This window comes from Talpa occidentalis, unplaced genomic scaffold, assembly GCF_014898055.3.
Source record: "Talpa occidentalis isolate TD23 unplaced genomic scaffold, MPIMG_talOcc4v2.1 talOcc4.7, whole genome shotgun sequence".
NCBI classification, from domain to species: domain Eukaryota; kingdom Metazoa; phylum Chordata; class Mammalia; order Eulipotyphla; family Talpidae; genus Talpa; species Talpa occidentalis.
This window is the reverse complement of record NW_023605083.1, coordinates 88,953,340-88,968,471: the sequence shown is the minus strand read 5'-3', so window position 1 is coordinate 88,968,471 and position 15,132 is coordinate 88,953,340. Positions and strand designations below refer to the sequence as shown.

The 15,132-nt window shown below is 51.4% G+C and overlaps 1 protein-coding gene across 1 annotated transcript in view; it reads right to left on the bottom strand.

Moving 5' to 3' along the window:
• Nucleotides 1-15,132, bottom strand: part of PITPNM3 (PITPNM family member 3) — a 91,184-nt gene that overhangs the window by 72,501 nt on the left and 3,551 nt on the right. Inside the window, exon 2 of the mRNA XM_037491624.1 lies at nt 1,271-1,366. Within this exon, the coding sequence (XP_037347521.1) occupies nt 1,271-1,366 (96 nt within the window). The remainder of the gene's footprint in view (nt 1-1,270; nt 1,367-15,132) is intronic.

Genomic DNA, 15,132 nt, shown 5'->3' with positions numbered 1-15,132 from the left:
AATTCACTCCACCTGAAGAATGTAAAAACACTAATTCAAAGGGAAACCTGCACTCCTATGTTCACTGCAGCACTATTCACATCAGCCCAACTATGGAAACAGTCTACGTGCTAAAGGACAGAGGAGTGGATTAAGAAGTTGCAGTCAGAGCCTCCCCTGAGTGCTGGGCTGCAAAGCTGCCCGCAGCCTCTGCAGCACAGGTTCGAACCCGGGCTGCCGGTGAGGGTCCCACATGGCTCGCAGACCTCTCCTGCTGCCTGCTGCTCCTCTCAGCAGTGTGTTTTGTCACTCTGCCTGCTCTGCTCCCCGCTCTGGCTCTGGTGAATTCTCTCCCCCTCCCGCGCTTCTGACTGTATCCAGTGCATGTATAAATAAATAAATATAAATAAATAAATAAATAAATAGATAGATAAATAAATAAATAAAAGAAGTTGCAGTCACAGAGACCTGCAGGGGAGGGGGAGGGAGAGGGATCAAAACGAGGTCGGGAAGAGCACAAGGGAATATGGTGATGGTGCACAGGCAAATTGGTGGTGGGAATTCTATGGGGACTACACCTGAGAAAAGAAAGCAAACATTGTAAAAAAGAAAAAAAAAAAAAGGAACAATGATGTAAAATATATATAAATAAATAAATTATTTAAACAAAAGAAGATGCTGACATCTCTCCGACTGGGCTCCACCGCCCGTCCTACTCCCCTCCCATCTCTCCTCTCCCCCTTGTTTACTACCTCCTGCCACACAGCCTCCTTCAGTTCTTGGAATGTCCCATCTTTCCTATTTCAGCACTATCACGCCTCTGTCTGGAAGGTTCTTCTCCCACTCTTCACCTAACCATCTCCTACCCTCAGTTCTGCAGAGAAGGTGTTAACTAAATTAAATGCCCTGTCCTCATTCTTTCTATTAACACCCAACACCTCTCAGTGTGGCATATCCCCCCTTTTTGACTGTATTTCCTGTGTCATGGCTTAATGCTTGTCTCTCCATTAGACAACAAGCATGGTGTGGGCAGTGACCATGCTGATCAGTTTGGAGTGTCCTGACTGCCATACACGGCTCCTGAAATATATCAGGGGCCCACAAAGACCTCAAAGAGTGAATGGATGAAGGCTGAGTCCCAGCCCCTGGGGGGCTCACAGATTCAGAGTGTGAGGGTGGAACTGCTGACCCTGTATCTGAGTGGGAGGGCTATGAATCCCCAACAGAACCCTCTTTGTGGGACTTCTAGAAAGGTTACCCAGCCAATGATGAGAGGATGGGGCTCACTCACCTCTCGCATCAAAGAATTCATCATCCGAGCTCTCCACTGAGTCGCTGAGGACATTTCGAAGGTGCCAGGGGGCACCGCCGCCCGGGGGAGGGCCACCTGCCAAAGGGAATACACCTGTTAGCCAAGCCTGTGTTCGGGCCTCTGACTGAGGGATGGGAACCCAGACCCCGGACCAGGGTCATCAGCAACCTGCATGTCCCGGCCCTCTCCCTTCAACCCTCAGCACCTCACAGAGCCCCACCCACACCCCCGCTACTATGCTTTCATATAAACCCCAAAACCTTCTCCAAGGTAGCTCAGTGGAGCAGTGTGTACTTTTGCATATACTGAAGCAGAGACTGTAGGCAGCAAAGAGAGTTTCCCCAGGTATGTGATGTCTCCTAAGCACTGGGCAAGTTTTGCAGCATGAACAAATGATCTCAGGTATTCAAACAATGGTCCATTTCACACTCAGTACAGGCCGGAAGGTGTTCACGGTGGGCACTAAAAGGCACCACCACCTCATGATGCCCCCATCTCAAAAGAGACTTCAAGTCCTGCTGAAGCAGGATGGAAGTGCACAGAAAATCACACCGTCTAAAATGCTTCTACCCACAAGCAACACATTTCTGTACACACTTCATTGGCCCAAGCAAGCCCTATGGCTATGCCCAAATTCAAGGTCATGGAGGAGGGGCAGGGCAGATACCTGATGCACACTGGTAAGGTCTGCTACACAGACAGAGCACATGCAGGTCAGGCTGGCTGCAGCCCCCAGTAGAAGGAAAAGCCCCAAACTAAGAGAAGGAAGCCTGAGCTTGAGCTCGGCCACTTACAACCTGTGTGGCTATTTCCTTTACATGCACAGCCTCAGTGTCCCCATCTACAAAACATTGACAACAATTAATCCCAAGCCCAAAGATAATGCATGCTCAGAGCCTGGGTTTCAGAAGGCTCAGTAAAGGCAGCCGCTGTTATTAATATTGATGGAGGCCAGTACACGAGACTGGGGGGTTCTCCAGAGCAGGTGGGAACAGGGGCACACAGAACATGAACCATTTCCCTGAATTCTGCCCAACCCACCTCCTGCCCCCTTCAGGGGAAGCAAAGCCAGAGGCAGAGCTGGACCACCACTCCCCCTGCTGCCCTCCCAACATATTCACTAAGCCCCTTCCACCTGACACTTAGAGATTCACATGGAACCAGCTGGCACCCAGCACCTCCATGAACCCCTCCACGTGCTCCCTGAGCCTATCCAATACCTGGGATTGCAGATGGATTAAAAGCTAATTGGAAAAATTAAAACCATAAAAGTATTAGAGAAAATTGATCTGGTCATTTTCCTGGGGAAATAATCAGAGAAGTCCGAGGGTGGAAGTAGACATTGATCATCTCAGTGGTCTGATAATACAAAAACCTGGGAGAAATCCCAGTGTCCATCCACAGGGGACTGGCTGTTCGCATACAGTCACACGCAGGAGTCCTTTAAGAAGAGGCAAGGGAAACTCAGATTTACACTGCACATGTAATTTCATGACTTCATTTTATTATAAATTCATCTTATTTTATCAGCTCTAGGATGCATATTTTTTTCATGCTTTAACATATTTAAAATCAGGGTGTATCTTACAGAAGGGGATGTCATCATTTAATTGGCATTGTTCATTTCTCAGGGATAAATAAAATAATGGTACCTCTTATAATTGCTTGCCTCTTAGACATAATGGAAAACAGTCAGCCCCTGCCCCCCTCCCCACACACACAGGGTACATCTTCCTTGGGGGTTGGCCCGGGCTACCAGGCCCCCTGAGACCTGGGTTCCTATATCAGCAATGCCACATCAGTTTCCCCATCTGTACGTGAGAAGCCTGGCAGAGACTGTCCCTTGGGACTTTGCAACTCTGATTGCTTGAGGAGCCCATCTGGCACATAGCAGGTAACGATAAGCCAGAGAGAGAGAGCTGGGCACACCCCCAATCTGAGTGCTCCTTATGATGCCATCCTTGGAGACCCTGCTGCAAGCCCAGCTTGCCACACCTTGCAGGAAGCCTGTGCCACTCCCTGCCCTGAGCCTGGACACCGGCGCATAAGCTACTGGTGAAGAGAGAGACAGTCCAGGCTTGTACAGGGACATCGCCTTCTGCTTCACCACCACGGACTCCCGAACACACTCCCAGCTGGAGTTCCATGGTTTGGAGCTGGTTGAGAAGCAGGATCTGAGTCATGAAAGGCAGAGGGCAGAGGAAACACTAAGCCGGGGGTCACTCCAGGGGCAAAGCTAGGTTAGCCCTATACTCCCTGTGGGAGTGCTTCCAGCTTCTAGACTTCCCCCCTGCCGTGTGGGCCACAGGATGGGCTGGTCAGCAATTCCCTACTATTGGGTCTGGATTTACTGCAAAGAAGAGGAAAGTCTAGGCTGAGTTTTTCTAACTTGGATATGGGACTGTTTCCCAAATATATGTGGAGGAAATACCAGACAAGAAAAAGAAATTAAAGGCACACATATTGGAAAGGGGAAAAAATTGCTTTCATTCACAGATGGTGTGATTATCTATACGGAAAACAAAAACTCTACAAAATTGACCCCCAAAACCCTATTAAAACGAATAATTGAGTCTAGGAAGATTGTAGGATACAAGATCAATATACAAAGGCCAGCTGCATTCCTATATACCGGCAATGACTATCTAGAATTTGAAATTTAAATAACAATGCCATTTACACTAGCACCCAAAAAAAAAATTAAAAAGTAGTTAGTGTATTAATCACAAGTCTGTAGAAATGTTTGTGTTGCAAAACTCACTTAAAATTCTTCTAATTTTATGTTTTCCAAAAAAAATCAACGAATAATAAAGGCATAAGAACTTCCATACATACTAGACTAATAATCAAACATCCCTAAGTTGATCCCATTCCTAAGAAGCAAGGATGTGGGTGGGTAGTCAAAGCAGTCAGAGCATCCTCATCTATTTGGTTCCTGAGTTTGGGATACTGAGCGACCAGAGTTTAAGTCATGCTGGTTTCACCTGGAGGTTTGTCTGAGTCCATTTCCTTCCTGAGTTTGAATAGAGAAGCTCCTGTAAGTAGGGGCTCTCACACCTGAACAGTACACTCCTCCCAAGCACAAAGCCAAGGGCATTGCTGCCACTCCCTCCCTCACAAATAACATGTGCCAGCACCTGACAAAAAGAGGGGAGCTCCAGAACGTTCCCTCACTCACCACCCCCAGTGCGTCCACTGTTCAGGCCACTATCCCCGTCACCATGACACGAGACTCTGATGACATGTGATGGGCTGGCCTCTAGGGAGGCACAAGAGGGGAGGTACAAAAAGGCCAGCTCAGCTCCACTCTCCCAATGAGTTGGGACAGAGAAGGAAGGGCGGCTGCTGGGCATCCAAAAGAGCTGCCTATCCCAAAGTCATTGCTTTAGGTGCTGGGGACCCTAAGGGGAAGGTGAGGGCCAGGGCGGGGCTCTCACAAAGCTTGCCTTCTGCAGGGGATGAGGATGCAGACCCAGAACAAACAAGCTGCAGTAAGTGCTATGAGGAAAATCAAACCTCTTCCTACCTCCACCATGTTCTCCGTCCTCAAGTGCCCTCACAGTGTAATTATAGCCTGAAGGATACACAGGCACGAGCGAGTGATCTCTAAGTCCCAGTCATCAAAAGAACTTGGTAGCCTATTCCAGTTATAAGCGCCAAGCAAGCCTGCGTCTCCCTTCTCCAGTGCGTGACTGGCTCTGCTCTCAGACAAACCTGCCCGAGATTGTTGACTCTCCTTTGTGGCCAAAACAGCCACACAATATTTGAATTTCTTCTCAAAGCCACATCTGATCCTGTTCACGGTTATTCTCCTTGTTTTCAAAATGCATCCCTGCGTTGGTTCTGAAATATACACTCTAGGTTTGTTTATGGGGACTCTTAAGTCCTGCTCTCCTCTCTGGCTGGGGCTGCCCGAAAACCACAGCTGGAAGGAGGGGCCTTTTAGAAAAAAGAGCCTATAAAATGGGTATGCTAGGAAGCAGCTGTCCCCTGGCTCTTGGGTGGGAGATGCTGCTTTCATCCATCCTCTGCACGCAGATTTTTTAGCAAATGACAAAGGTCATATTTCAAAAAAGGCAATCAGCATGGACAAAAGACCTCAAAAGGGGTGTGTGGGGAAAACCTTTCTGAAAAGGGCCAAGGGAGTAGAAGCTTGTAGGATGAGAATGAGCCAGACACTGAGGCACATGAGTCCACGTGTGTGTGTGTGTGTGTGTGTGTGTGTCCAAGTGCGTGCAAACACACAGGCTCCCACGCACACGTGGGCTCAGGGGAAGGCAGGGTGCATGGATAAGGGTCTTTCTGGATGAATGAAAGAAAGGGGCGAAGTTGCATGTGAGCTTGGCAGTCCCAGGGGCAGAAAGAAACTCATGAGGCTGGAGACAGCGAAGGAGGGAGAGACAGATATAAGAGTGGGGTGACCTGTCGTGGAGGTGACTTTACCTCCCCCACCTAGAATCTATCACCTGCATGCTTCAGGGAGAGGGGAACACAGATGCCCAAGCGGGTCAGAAAGTCTCTGGGTGTTGGGGGACACAGATCAGGTGTGCAAAAGACCACACAGGTCTTAAGAGTAATCCCAGAGCAGCGAGGGCACAGGCCCAGAAGCACAGTCCTACCCCTCAGCATTTTCCTCATCCAACGTGGTTCCAGGAAGAAGAGGGCTGGAAGTGTGGCAAACAAATGAATGTATAAAAATGGTCTGCTGTGTAAACAAAGGATGCCAGGCACTCTGATGGTTGCTTTATAGATATTATCTAAAGTAATCCTAACTACACCCCATGCAGTGGGGATCACGAATCCCCACTGTACAGCTAAGGAAATAAAGGCTCAGAAGAGTGAAGCCATTTGCAACAGCCTGTAAAGCCAATACGTGATGGAGCCAGGATTTGAACCCAGCTCCCCCTGACTCCAGGATATGTTCTCAGCAGCACCTTGCTGGGTGCTCAGGATCAGAGCTCAGGGTTCCTCCTCTCTTCTGCTTTCAGGCCAAAGATTACCCTCCAATCTGCTGCTGGCTAGCTGCGCAAGGGGCCAGAGGTCCTCCAGGCTGCTCACAGGGGCCTAGTCTTAAGGGCAGCTGTCCCACTTCTAGAATCATCTGCCTACCAGGTTTGCAAATTAGTATCTTGGTATCCTTGTGTCTGTGTGAAAATCTAAATGTGTGCATTCCTGTGTGGCAGTACCCAGCGTTATAAGCACAGCTGTCACTGTCTGCCTGGCCTTGTGTGTGTGTGTCTGTCTGTCTGTCTGTCTGTCTGTCTACATTCCCTGGAGAGTATGAGCTTTCCCAAGCAGCCACTCTCCTTCTTCCTTCCTAAGCCAATCCCTAGCAGAATCATGTATGCATACTCTCACATATTGTCTTTCTGTCTCAACCCCCATCCCCCACATCCACCCACGCACATCAGCTCCCAGCTGTGGGTGTATTAGTTAGCACACAGGCTGTGGAACAACACAAACCTGGGCTCAGTGCTACCACTTACTAGTCTAAAACCTGAAGCAAGTTAACCTTTCTGAGCCTCACTTTGTCTATAAAATGGGTATCATAATTATGACCTCATTATTAGAAGATTGAAATAAAATAATCCACTAAGGTGTACAGTCACAACCTGATGCTGTAAGATGAAAGATCAAGGTTTAAGGTAGGGGCGAGGCAGCCTCCTGTGCCCAGGGGGCTTCTGAGCAGCTTTCCATGGCCTCTCTGAGGCTGCAGAGTCCTTCTGTGCCCAAGTCCAGCCCATGCCCTCCAGCAGATGATCCTTCTGACCCACCTTCATTATCACACTTACTTAAATCCCTAACTCAGAATAAAAGAGAAAGGGGGGGGGGGCGTCTCCCTGGTGGTGCAAGGGGTTAAGCAATGCACTATGAAGCAATCTGCCCTCTGAAGCACGAGTTCGATCCCCGGCCAGCCAGGGAGCAACCCGCATGTTGCAGCAGACCTCTCCTGTCTCGCCCGCTGCTCCCCTCAGCAGTGTATTTCAGTCAGTCTGCCTGTTCTGTTACCCAATCTGTCTCTGGTGAATCCTCTAACCCCCCGCATCTCTGGCCTGTACCCTAGCTCTTGTATACATAAATTTAAAAAAATTAAAATAAATAAAATAAATAAAAGAGAAAGGCGGATATTGAAGCTTTCTCCAGCAATCCAGAGAGAAGCAAATGATCCGTCACACCCCATTAGGATGCCCTAATCTCCAACAGAGCTCAGAGCTGGGCTCCATGGCAGGAGGGGCTGCTGGGAACCATCCCCAACTCTCCCTCCTGGCCTGTCTACCCACCGCCTGCAGGTGCAGTATGGTTCCCTGAGCAGTGGCGTAGGCCTGCGTGTCCCTGGATCAGATGGCTAGCGCCACTTGCCCACCTTCCCCACCTGGTGCTGGTTCCAGGGACACTGGAATAGGCAGATGGAGATGAGTCTGCTGTGGGTGTCTGTCCTACACCCAGGGCCCCAGGGTGGCCTCTGTCTGAGGGCAAGAGGCCTGTCAGCAGGGAGGTACCACCCTCTCTCAGGAGCCCAGTGTGAGGACAAAGATGCTTCACTACCAGGAAAACCCTGGCACATCAAAGCAAGGGGTTGGGTACTGGCCCACGCTTCCAAAGCCAGACCTTGGGTCAGATAGTGGCTGGGAAAAAGGGACTGGGGATGGAGATGAACTGGATCAGGACCTATTCCTGGGGTGCCATCCTGGGGACCCAGCCCTGTGCTGCCCCTACATGGACAGAGGAGTGTGCAGCCTGTCTCTGTGCTAAATCCTCCCCCACCCCATGCCCCACAGGTGTGGACCTCACTCCCCAAAGACCCTGCAGGCTGGAGGGCCTGGAGGCCTTCATGGGAAGGGGGCCTGTGCTGAACCTTAAAAGAAGAAGTGAGCAGAGTAGGCCAGGCTGGGGCAGGGGGGAGGCAGGAGACACAGAGGCCAAAGCATTCGTGCCATTTCCAGGGGAAGCTGGATCTAGGACTTTCCCCTCAAGAGTAGAAAGTCTGACTCATCACAGCAAGGGCAGGACAAGGCTGTTTGCTGTGATGGCCATGACCCTGCAGTGTTCAAATAACACCCACCAATCCCCAGGCCTCCAGAAGTCACAAGCACTTCTGAGAGGGCCAAGGTGAGGAGTCTAGGCTGGGCCCACCTCCTGTGGCCATGACCACAGCTTCCGTGCCTGGTCCTGCCCAAGGTTGTGTCTGAAACTGCCTACGGCAGCTGGACCTGGGCATCTGTGCCTCAGAAGACAGGAAAGAGGAGAAGGTGCTCAGCTGCTGAGCTGCCAGTTCATTCAAGCAGGCCTCACACACGCTCTCGTGTGTGTATGTGTGTGTGTGTGTCCTCTTTTCTCACACACACATAACTACACTCAAAGAGTTGCACACACATATACACACACAGTCTCACACATGTACACACAGACACAAACACACACACACACTCTTCACTGCCTCTCAGTTCTGGTCTGGGTTTCAGGGATCCCGAAGAGGACATAGAGGAGAGACTCTGATCCACCTCATCTCTACCCCTTCTCCCCAGAGCCTGGCATTCCCCTCTCACGTGAACTACAGTCCACTCCCACCCAGAGCTGGTTCAAACCCCAACTCTGTCACTACCCACTGAAGATCTAAGTACCAGTCACTACACCATCTGAGCCTCAGTTTCTTCCTCTGTAAAATGGATAACACTGGTAATGGGGTTGCTATGAGGATTAAATAAATGGATACAGATATCCCCACTTTTCAAAAGTTGGCATCAGGCCTCTTTGCTTATACAACAGACCTACTTTAGTACCTGTTTTCACTAACCGAAATAAACCACTGGAGGATTCCCACTTTTACGACAAAATCACAAAGTAAAAATAATGTTCAGTCTTGGTTTTGCAGCAACTATTCCCAGGCAGTGGCACCCTCAGCAGCAAGAGAGGCCACACCTAACTCCTCCCCAGGGAAGACTATCCACAGACTACGTAGTCTTCACATTATTCCCACTTTTACTATATGTGGATGCAATTTTAGGTTTTCTGAGTTAATTGGTATGATTTGGTAGGTGATTTTTTGGAGTCTGGGAACTCTCAAAATTTTTTCTATATCAATGAATGGCAATTGCTTCTTCAGTTTATGCCTTGTTGGCTTACAAAAGATTTCACAGGGACCCTTCATTTTCAGATAGCAGGGAAATCTGTATTTGGAAAAGGTTTAACATAGTGCCTAGCACTCAGCCATTACTACACGAGGGTTTATTAAATACAACCAGTAGATCGTGTGTATCCCAGGGCCTTTTTTTTTTGGCTCATTCATATGTGGGTGCTCCCAGGGACAGGCTCCTCTCCTTCTCAGGCTGCTGGAATAGGAGAGCAGAACAGAAACTGTCCTTCTCTCCCCAGGAAGGGAAGTACCGCCCCAACTCCCATGGGGCCTCTCCCAGTATGGCTGACTCCTCTCTCCTATCTCTGGTGCAGCTCCCTGGAGCTGTGTCTTGTCTGCCCCCCAAACCTATGGCCAGGACCCATACTCTCCCAACCTCTCTCCCATTGGATTCCAGTGCCATGCCACCAGGGGGAAGCCCCTCCACACCATGCTGCTCTTAGCCTCCCAGCCTCAGTTCCTGCAGATGCTGATGGCTGAAATGTCCTCCAACCCACCACCCTCAATTCCACTCACAATTTAGATACCAGCCAAGGGACAAACTGAAAGCTTCCCTTAACCCCAAGACTGGCCTTGGGGCTGCCTCCTCTGCCCCCAAATATCCTTTGTGTCTGCCCATTATGACAGCTATCTAAGACTGGATACAGGTCTGCCTTGACACAGAGGAAGCTCTGGCCCTGCAAAGGGGAGATCTCAGGGGTGCACCCCCTCAGGAAAGTAACCCACAGGTATATGGTCTCACCCCCTGTCTGGGTAAGGATGAGTTTGGGAACCAGATGCATCGAGGGCAAACCAGTCCATACTCAGGCTTCGAGGGGCTGAGGCCACCCAAGGAGGAAGGAGAGGCCAGGAAAAGCCGCTTCCAGAAAAAGGCATTATTGAAGGAAGCCAGTGCTGGTTGGGGGTTGGTTGCTATAGAAACATGTCCTAACTATCTCCCAAACTGCTGCATGCACCACTGATGAGATTGTGTTATGGGCTGTTTCAGGGGACACACTAGGAGCCCCAGAAGGGCCTGACTGCTGGGGTCCCACCCCTTAGAGCTGAAGCCCTGAAGGATCCAGCAGGAATCCAGCTTCCAGGAGCAACCAGTCCACTCCATCAGTGGACTTGAGAATTGAGGATGAGAATCAAGGCTGCAGAATCACCCTGAGAGTGACCTCAGGGCCTTAGACTAACCCCCACCAACACTTGATCTCAATCACAGCCAGCACCTTGAGCTGGCCACAGACCAAGCCACAACCCTGACCTCAGACCAAACCACAAATCAAGCCTCAACCCGGTCACACTGCCAGCCACAAATTCAACAACCCACCCAGCTAACCAACTCCAGCCACCACTGGCCAGAAGCAGTTCCAGGCACAATCAGGGGCTGTGTCAAACAACCTCAAGAATATTTTCACAGCAATGACTAAATTTCATAGAGCATTTTACACTACCACCTGGGACTTCGTGGCTTCACTTCATGTCGTCTTCACAACACTCCATGAGGTCACAAGACAGGGACTTCGGATCCCTGTTTTCAGATGAGAAATCTAAAGCTCAGAGGAGGGAGCTCACCTGCCTTCCTTTCTGCTCCCTGTTCCCAGGGGGTGGGATCAGGATCCCAGTCTCCCCGCAGGACACAGTTGGCCAAACCAGTTGCTTTGGAAAAGATGTGCTTTTGCAGACCTGCTGGTATCTCATAAATATGCCATTTAAATACCCATTAATTAGCTTATTTAGGAGATAATTAGTGATTAATAGCTTTGACTATCTATTGTACTTGCATGCGCTCTGCCAATTGGGCTCCCAACAGTTCTGAGCTATTTGGAACAATTCTCCCCAGGCCCAGATGTCCCCCCTCTGTCCCGCCAGACTCTTGCTCCATAAGGAAGGAGCTTTCTCCTCCTTCTAGAGGGAGCCCCCATAAAGGGAGCTCCCATAGCGCCAGCCAGGGTGCCACTGACAGCTCTGCCACCTGCAGGCTCCTCAGAAGGGCAGTGGGTGAGGAAGCCCAAGGCAGGACAAAGGGACCCTCAGCAGCTGCAGGAAGGCACTCCTTCCAGTCACCCCAGAATGAAAGCAGGGAGGAGAGATTTGGGAGCCAGGTCCCCCACCAAGGGCATGGGGACAGAGGATGGGGGTCAGAGACTCTCCAGAGGATGCTGGGGGCTCTTTTGGAGACTATCTCAATGAGGTGGCCAGCTTTATGGTAAGGCTATCATCAGCCAAAAGCAAATGGCAGCAGCAGAAGCAATCGCCCACCAGCAAGGGCCAAGGTGACCCTAGGTGGGTGCTTCCTGCCACCTGCCACTCTGGGGTAGCTAGTGAACATGGTTGCCTCTGGCCCCAGGCTCTCTATTTAGTGCCAAATCACAGCCCCAGGAATCACATGGAGGGACCCCGAAGGCGGGACTGCATAATGCGCTCTCTGCTGCTCCAGATTATACCATTCAAGAATGAAACAAAAAGGCAGCAAAGGATAAACAGCACCCCCCCCCCCCAACACTGGGCAGTAATGGGAAAGCTGAAAATAGCTCTTTTTACCACAAGGGATGATTCCAGCGTTGCTCAACTGGGACTAGCCTCCCAGGGGGCAGGAAGTAGGGGCAAGGGGAGGAGAAGGAAGCCACCAGGGCTAAGGCAGGGCAAAGGGGGTTCTAACTGGGAGAGCAGTGCTCTGGACCAATTCTTAGCAGTTGAGAAAAGGTCGGAGGTGGATGAGGGCTGGGTGGCCACAGATGCTCCCAGCCTCCCAAAGACAGACTCCTAGAATGGCTGTAACCCACCGCCACCCCCAGATCCCACACACCTAGGTCTCTCCATGAGGAGGTCAGGCGCACAGGACGTGATGTGTTCAGCAAATACCTAGAGCCGAGCAAACACAGCGTCAGCAGCAGACAGCTCAGTAGAGGCCTCTGGATCCACCATAACTCAGAGCCCCTCCCAGACAGAGCCCAGCGTTTCTATTTTTGCTTTCAACCCTTGTTTGGCATCCGTGGCTAACAGACGGCTACTTCCCCTCCTGCCAGAGTGACGGTCATCTGGGAAGGGGAGCACCTCCTCCTAGCCTCCCCTGCCCCAGGTCCACTAATAAACAGGCCAGCCTCCAAAGGAAGGGGAGGCTGTGGACACCCCAACACCTCCCCCCTGGCAGGGTATCAGCACCCAGCATCCTGCTCAGTGGCCCTGGAGCAGAACCTCACAAGATGCCTTGAGAGCCCAGCTTGCTCCCCAGAACTCCAGGAACTGAGCACTGTACCTCCCACACACGCTGCCCTCTTCACCACAGCTGCAAAGCCATCCCCTGGGGTCCAGAATTCACCCCACAGGCCACAGCCCATATCCTGATGGGGGCCACACAGACTCTCAGCCTGGCCCCACCCACAAGTGAACCTCACAAAGCAGAACCTGGGGAGAGCCTGGAGGAGGCAGGCTGGCTTAGCTGGGCCCCGCCTGGGGAGCCCAGCTCCCACCTCAGAGCCCTGAGAGGAGGGAGGCTCCCTGTCCCCTGGCCCCACACCCTGTGGGGGCTGGTGGCCGCACAGCTGTGCAGGCCTCCGCAGGCAGACATGGAGCCCCGGAGGTGGCATTTACCTCCGGAGTGACTCACTAAGGCTCCCATTCCTTTGCGAAAGGGGGTGCAGTTTAGCATTTTCTTTCTCTAGAAAACAAGAATTTTAAAAGAGAGAGTGTAGAGAGAATTGAGGGAGTGGGTGGGGAGCTCAGAGCTCATTTGATTTCCAAACTCATTTGTTATGCATTCTCTCCTGCCCCCTCCCTTCCCCAGGCCTCCCCCTGGGACCCTGGCCATCCCCTTGCAAAAGGCTCCTGGCAGCAGATCTGACTTTGGGCTGGAACCTAGGACCGCCAGGAGACAGGAGCCCTCCACGACCCCATTCTCAGCTCTCTATTTATTCCCTATCCCACTGCCCCGCTGGGAGGGGCCTTCAAGGTATGAGATGGGAGAATGAGGGCCCGGGGGCCCAGTGAGGCCAGCAGGAAAGGAGGTAAGAGCAGTGTTGGAGCTGAGCACACGTTAACCTTGTCCTGATCCCGCACCCTCCCTTCCCTCTTCCTTCTTACAGATGAGGAAACTGAGGCCCAGAGGGGCAGTTAAAGGTCAACCAGTAAAAGAGTCAGGCCTTCTTTGTTACATAATTGAACTTCTAGGAATGCTGAATCCAAGAGTTAAAGTCTAATTCCAATTCTACCTCTAACTTTATGTGTGATTCTAGAAAAAGATACATCCTCCTCAGGGCCTCAGTTTTCTCATGCATAAAATGGGAATAACATCAGGCCTGCCTTGGAGAGGCAGTCAGTTCCCTGTAGCGAAGTCCTCAGTGCTCAAGCTTCATTGGGCTCTGGGACTCCACACCCTCTGACCTTGAAGACCACAGACCTCAGAGAAGGAATCTTTGCCTTCCTGGCCTTGCTCTCCCACCCTGCAAGATCTTGCTCTCCCACCAATAGCAAGATCCCCAAGCTTCCTTTAGTTCTGAACTATCACAATACACCAAGAGGTATATGAGAAAACATCACATCTTCTGGCAAACGCAACACTGACATAGGGGGTCTAGGCATGTGCTCACGCTCTGTGTCTCACCACCGGGGTTCCAAATGCCAACCAGGTTATTACAAAGACTGCCAGCAGGGATGGGGACTCCTGGCCCAGGGTCACATGTTTGAGGTGGGACTTCTGTGTGAGTTGCTATCTTTGACTCATGCAGCCACACCACAGGCAGGGCTAAAAGGCAGCAAAGGGTCTCAAGCTGGGCCTGCTGGGGCCTGCTGGGACCTGCTGCTGAGATGGGTAACTCAGCAGAGGAGCAAGGGACCTGCCCAAACTCCAGCACACGCCAACTACAGGGAAGTCCAGGAAGGCTTCCTGGAGATGTAGTTTTAGGAAGGCCTTGAGTCTGGACACTGGTATCTGAGTTAGTCCTGGCATCCCCCTGAGAGGAGATGAATGTCCAGTTTCCTAGCAGACCGTGATCCCTAAGCAGATATACAGCAAAGCAATCCTGGCACCCTAGGCCTGAAATTTTCTCAGTCATGCCTCCAGTCCCCTGGCACCTCCCCAAAGTCCTGAGAACCCCACTGCTGATCATCTTCCCAAGCTTCCAGCGTTCCTTCCTCTGAGACAGTTGGCCACTGATCCCTGCCCATGGAGGCCAAGGAGCAGCAGGCCTAGGAGAGTTCTGGCTTTGGGATGATGGTAGCATGGCAGAGCAAGGTCCAATCTGAGAGTCTGGAAGTACAGGTTCCAGGCCCCAGCTCTGCCACCACCTTTCTCTGTGACCTTGGGTAATACCTACACCCTCCCCGCCTCAGGCTCCAGTGTCCCCTAATTAATAAGGGCTTTGAACAGGAGGATCTGGAAGCATCCCCTCCAGCCCTCCCACTGTCAGGTTGTTGTTTTACCAACTTGAGTTCCACAGACTCAGCCCACCAGCTCCTCCCCTCAGAGCAGAGGCCAACACCTGGGAGTGAATAAACTGGTTCCTCCAGCCTGGAAGGCCCAGCCCCATGGCCCCAGCCTGGCATCTGCAGCCCTTCCTGTCCCAGCCTGAAATGTCCCAAGACCCTCTTGGCTGCTGGCTCTGTTCCACCTGGAGGAAGTGGGTCTCCTACTTTGACAGCATCTGTGCTGGCAGACACCCCTATGAAGTTATTGTGGTACAGAGGGAGGGCCACAGGGGCATAGGGAGGAAGGGAGGGGCAG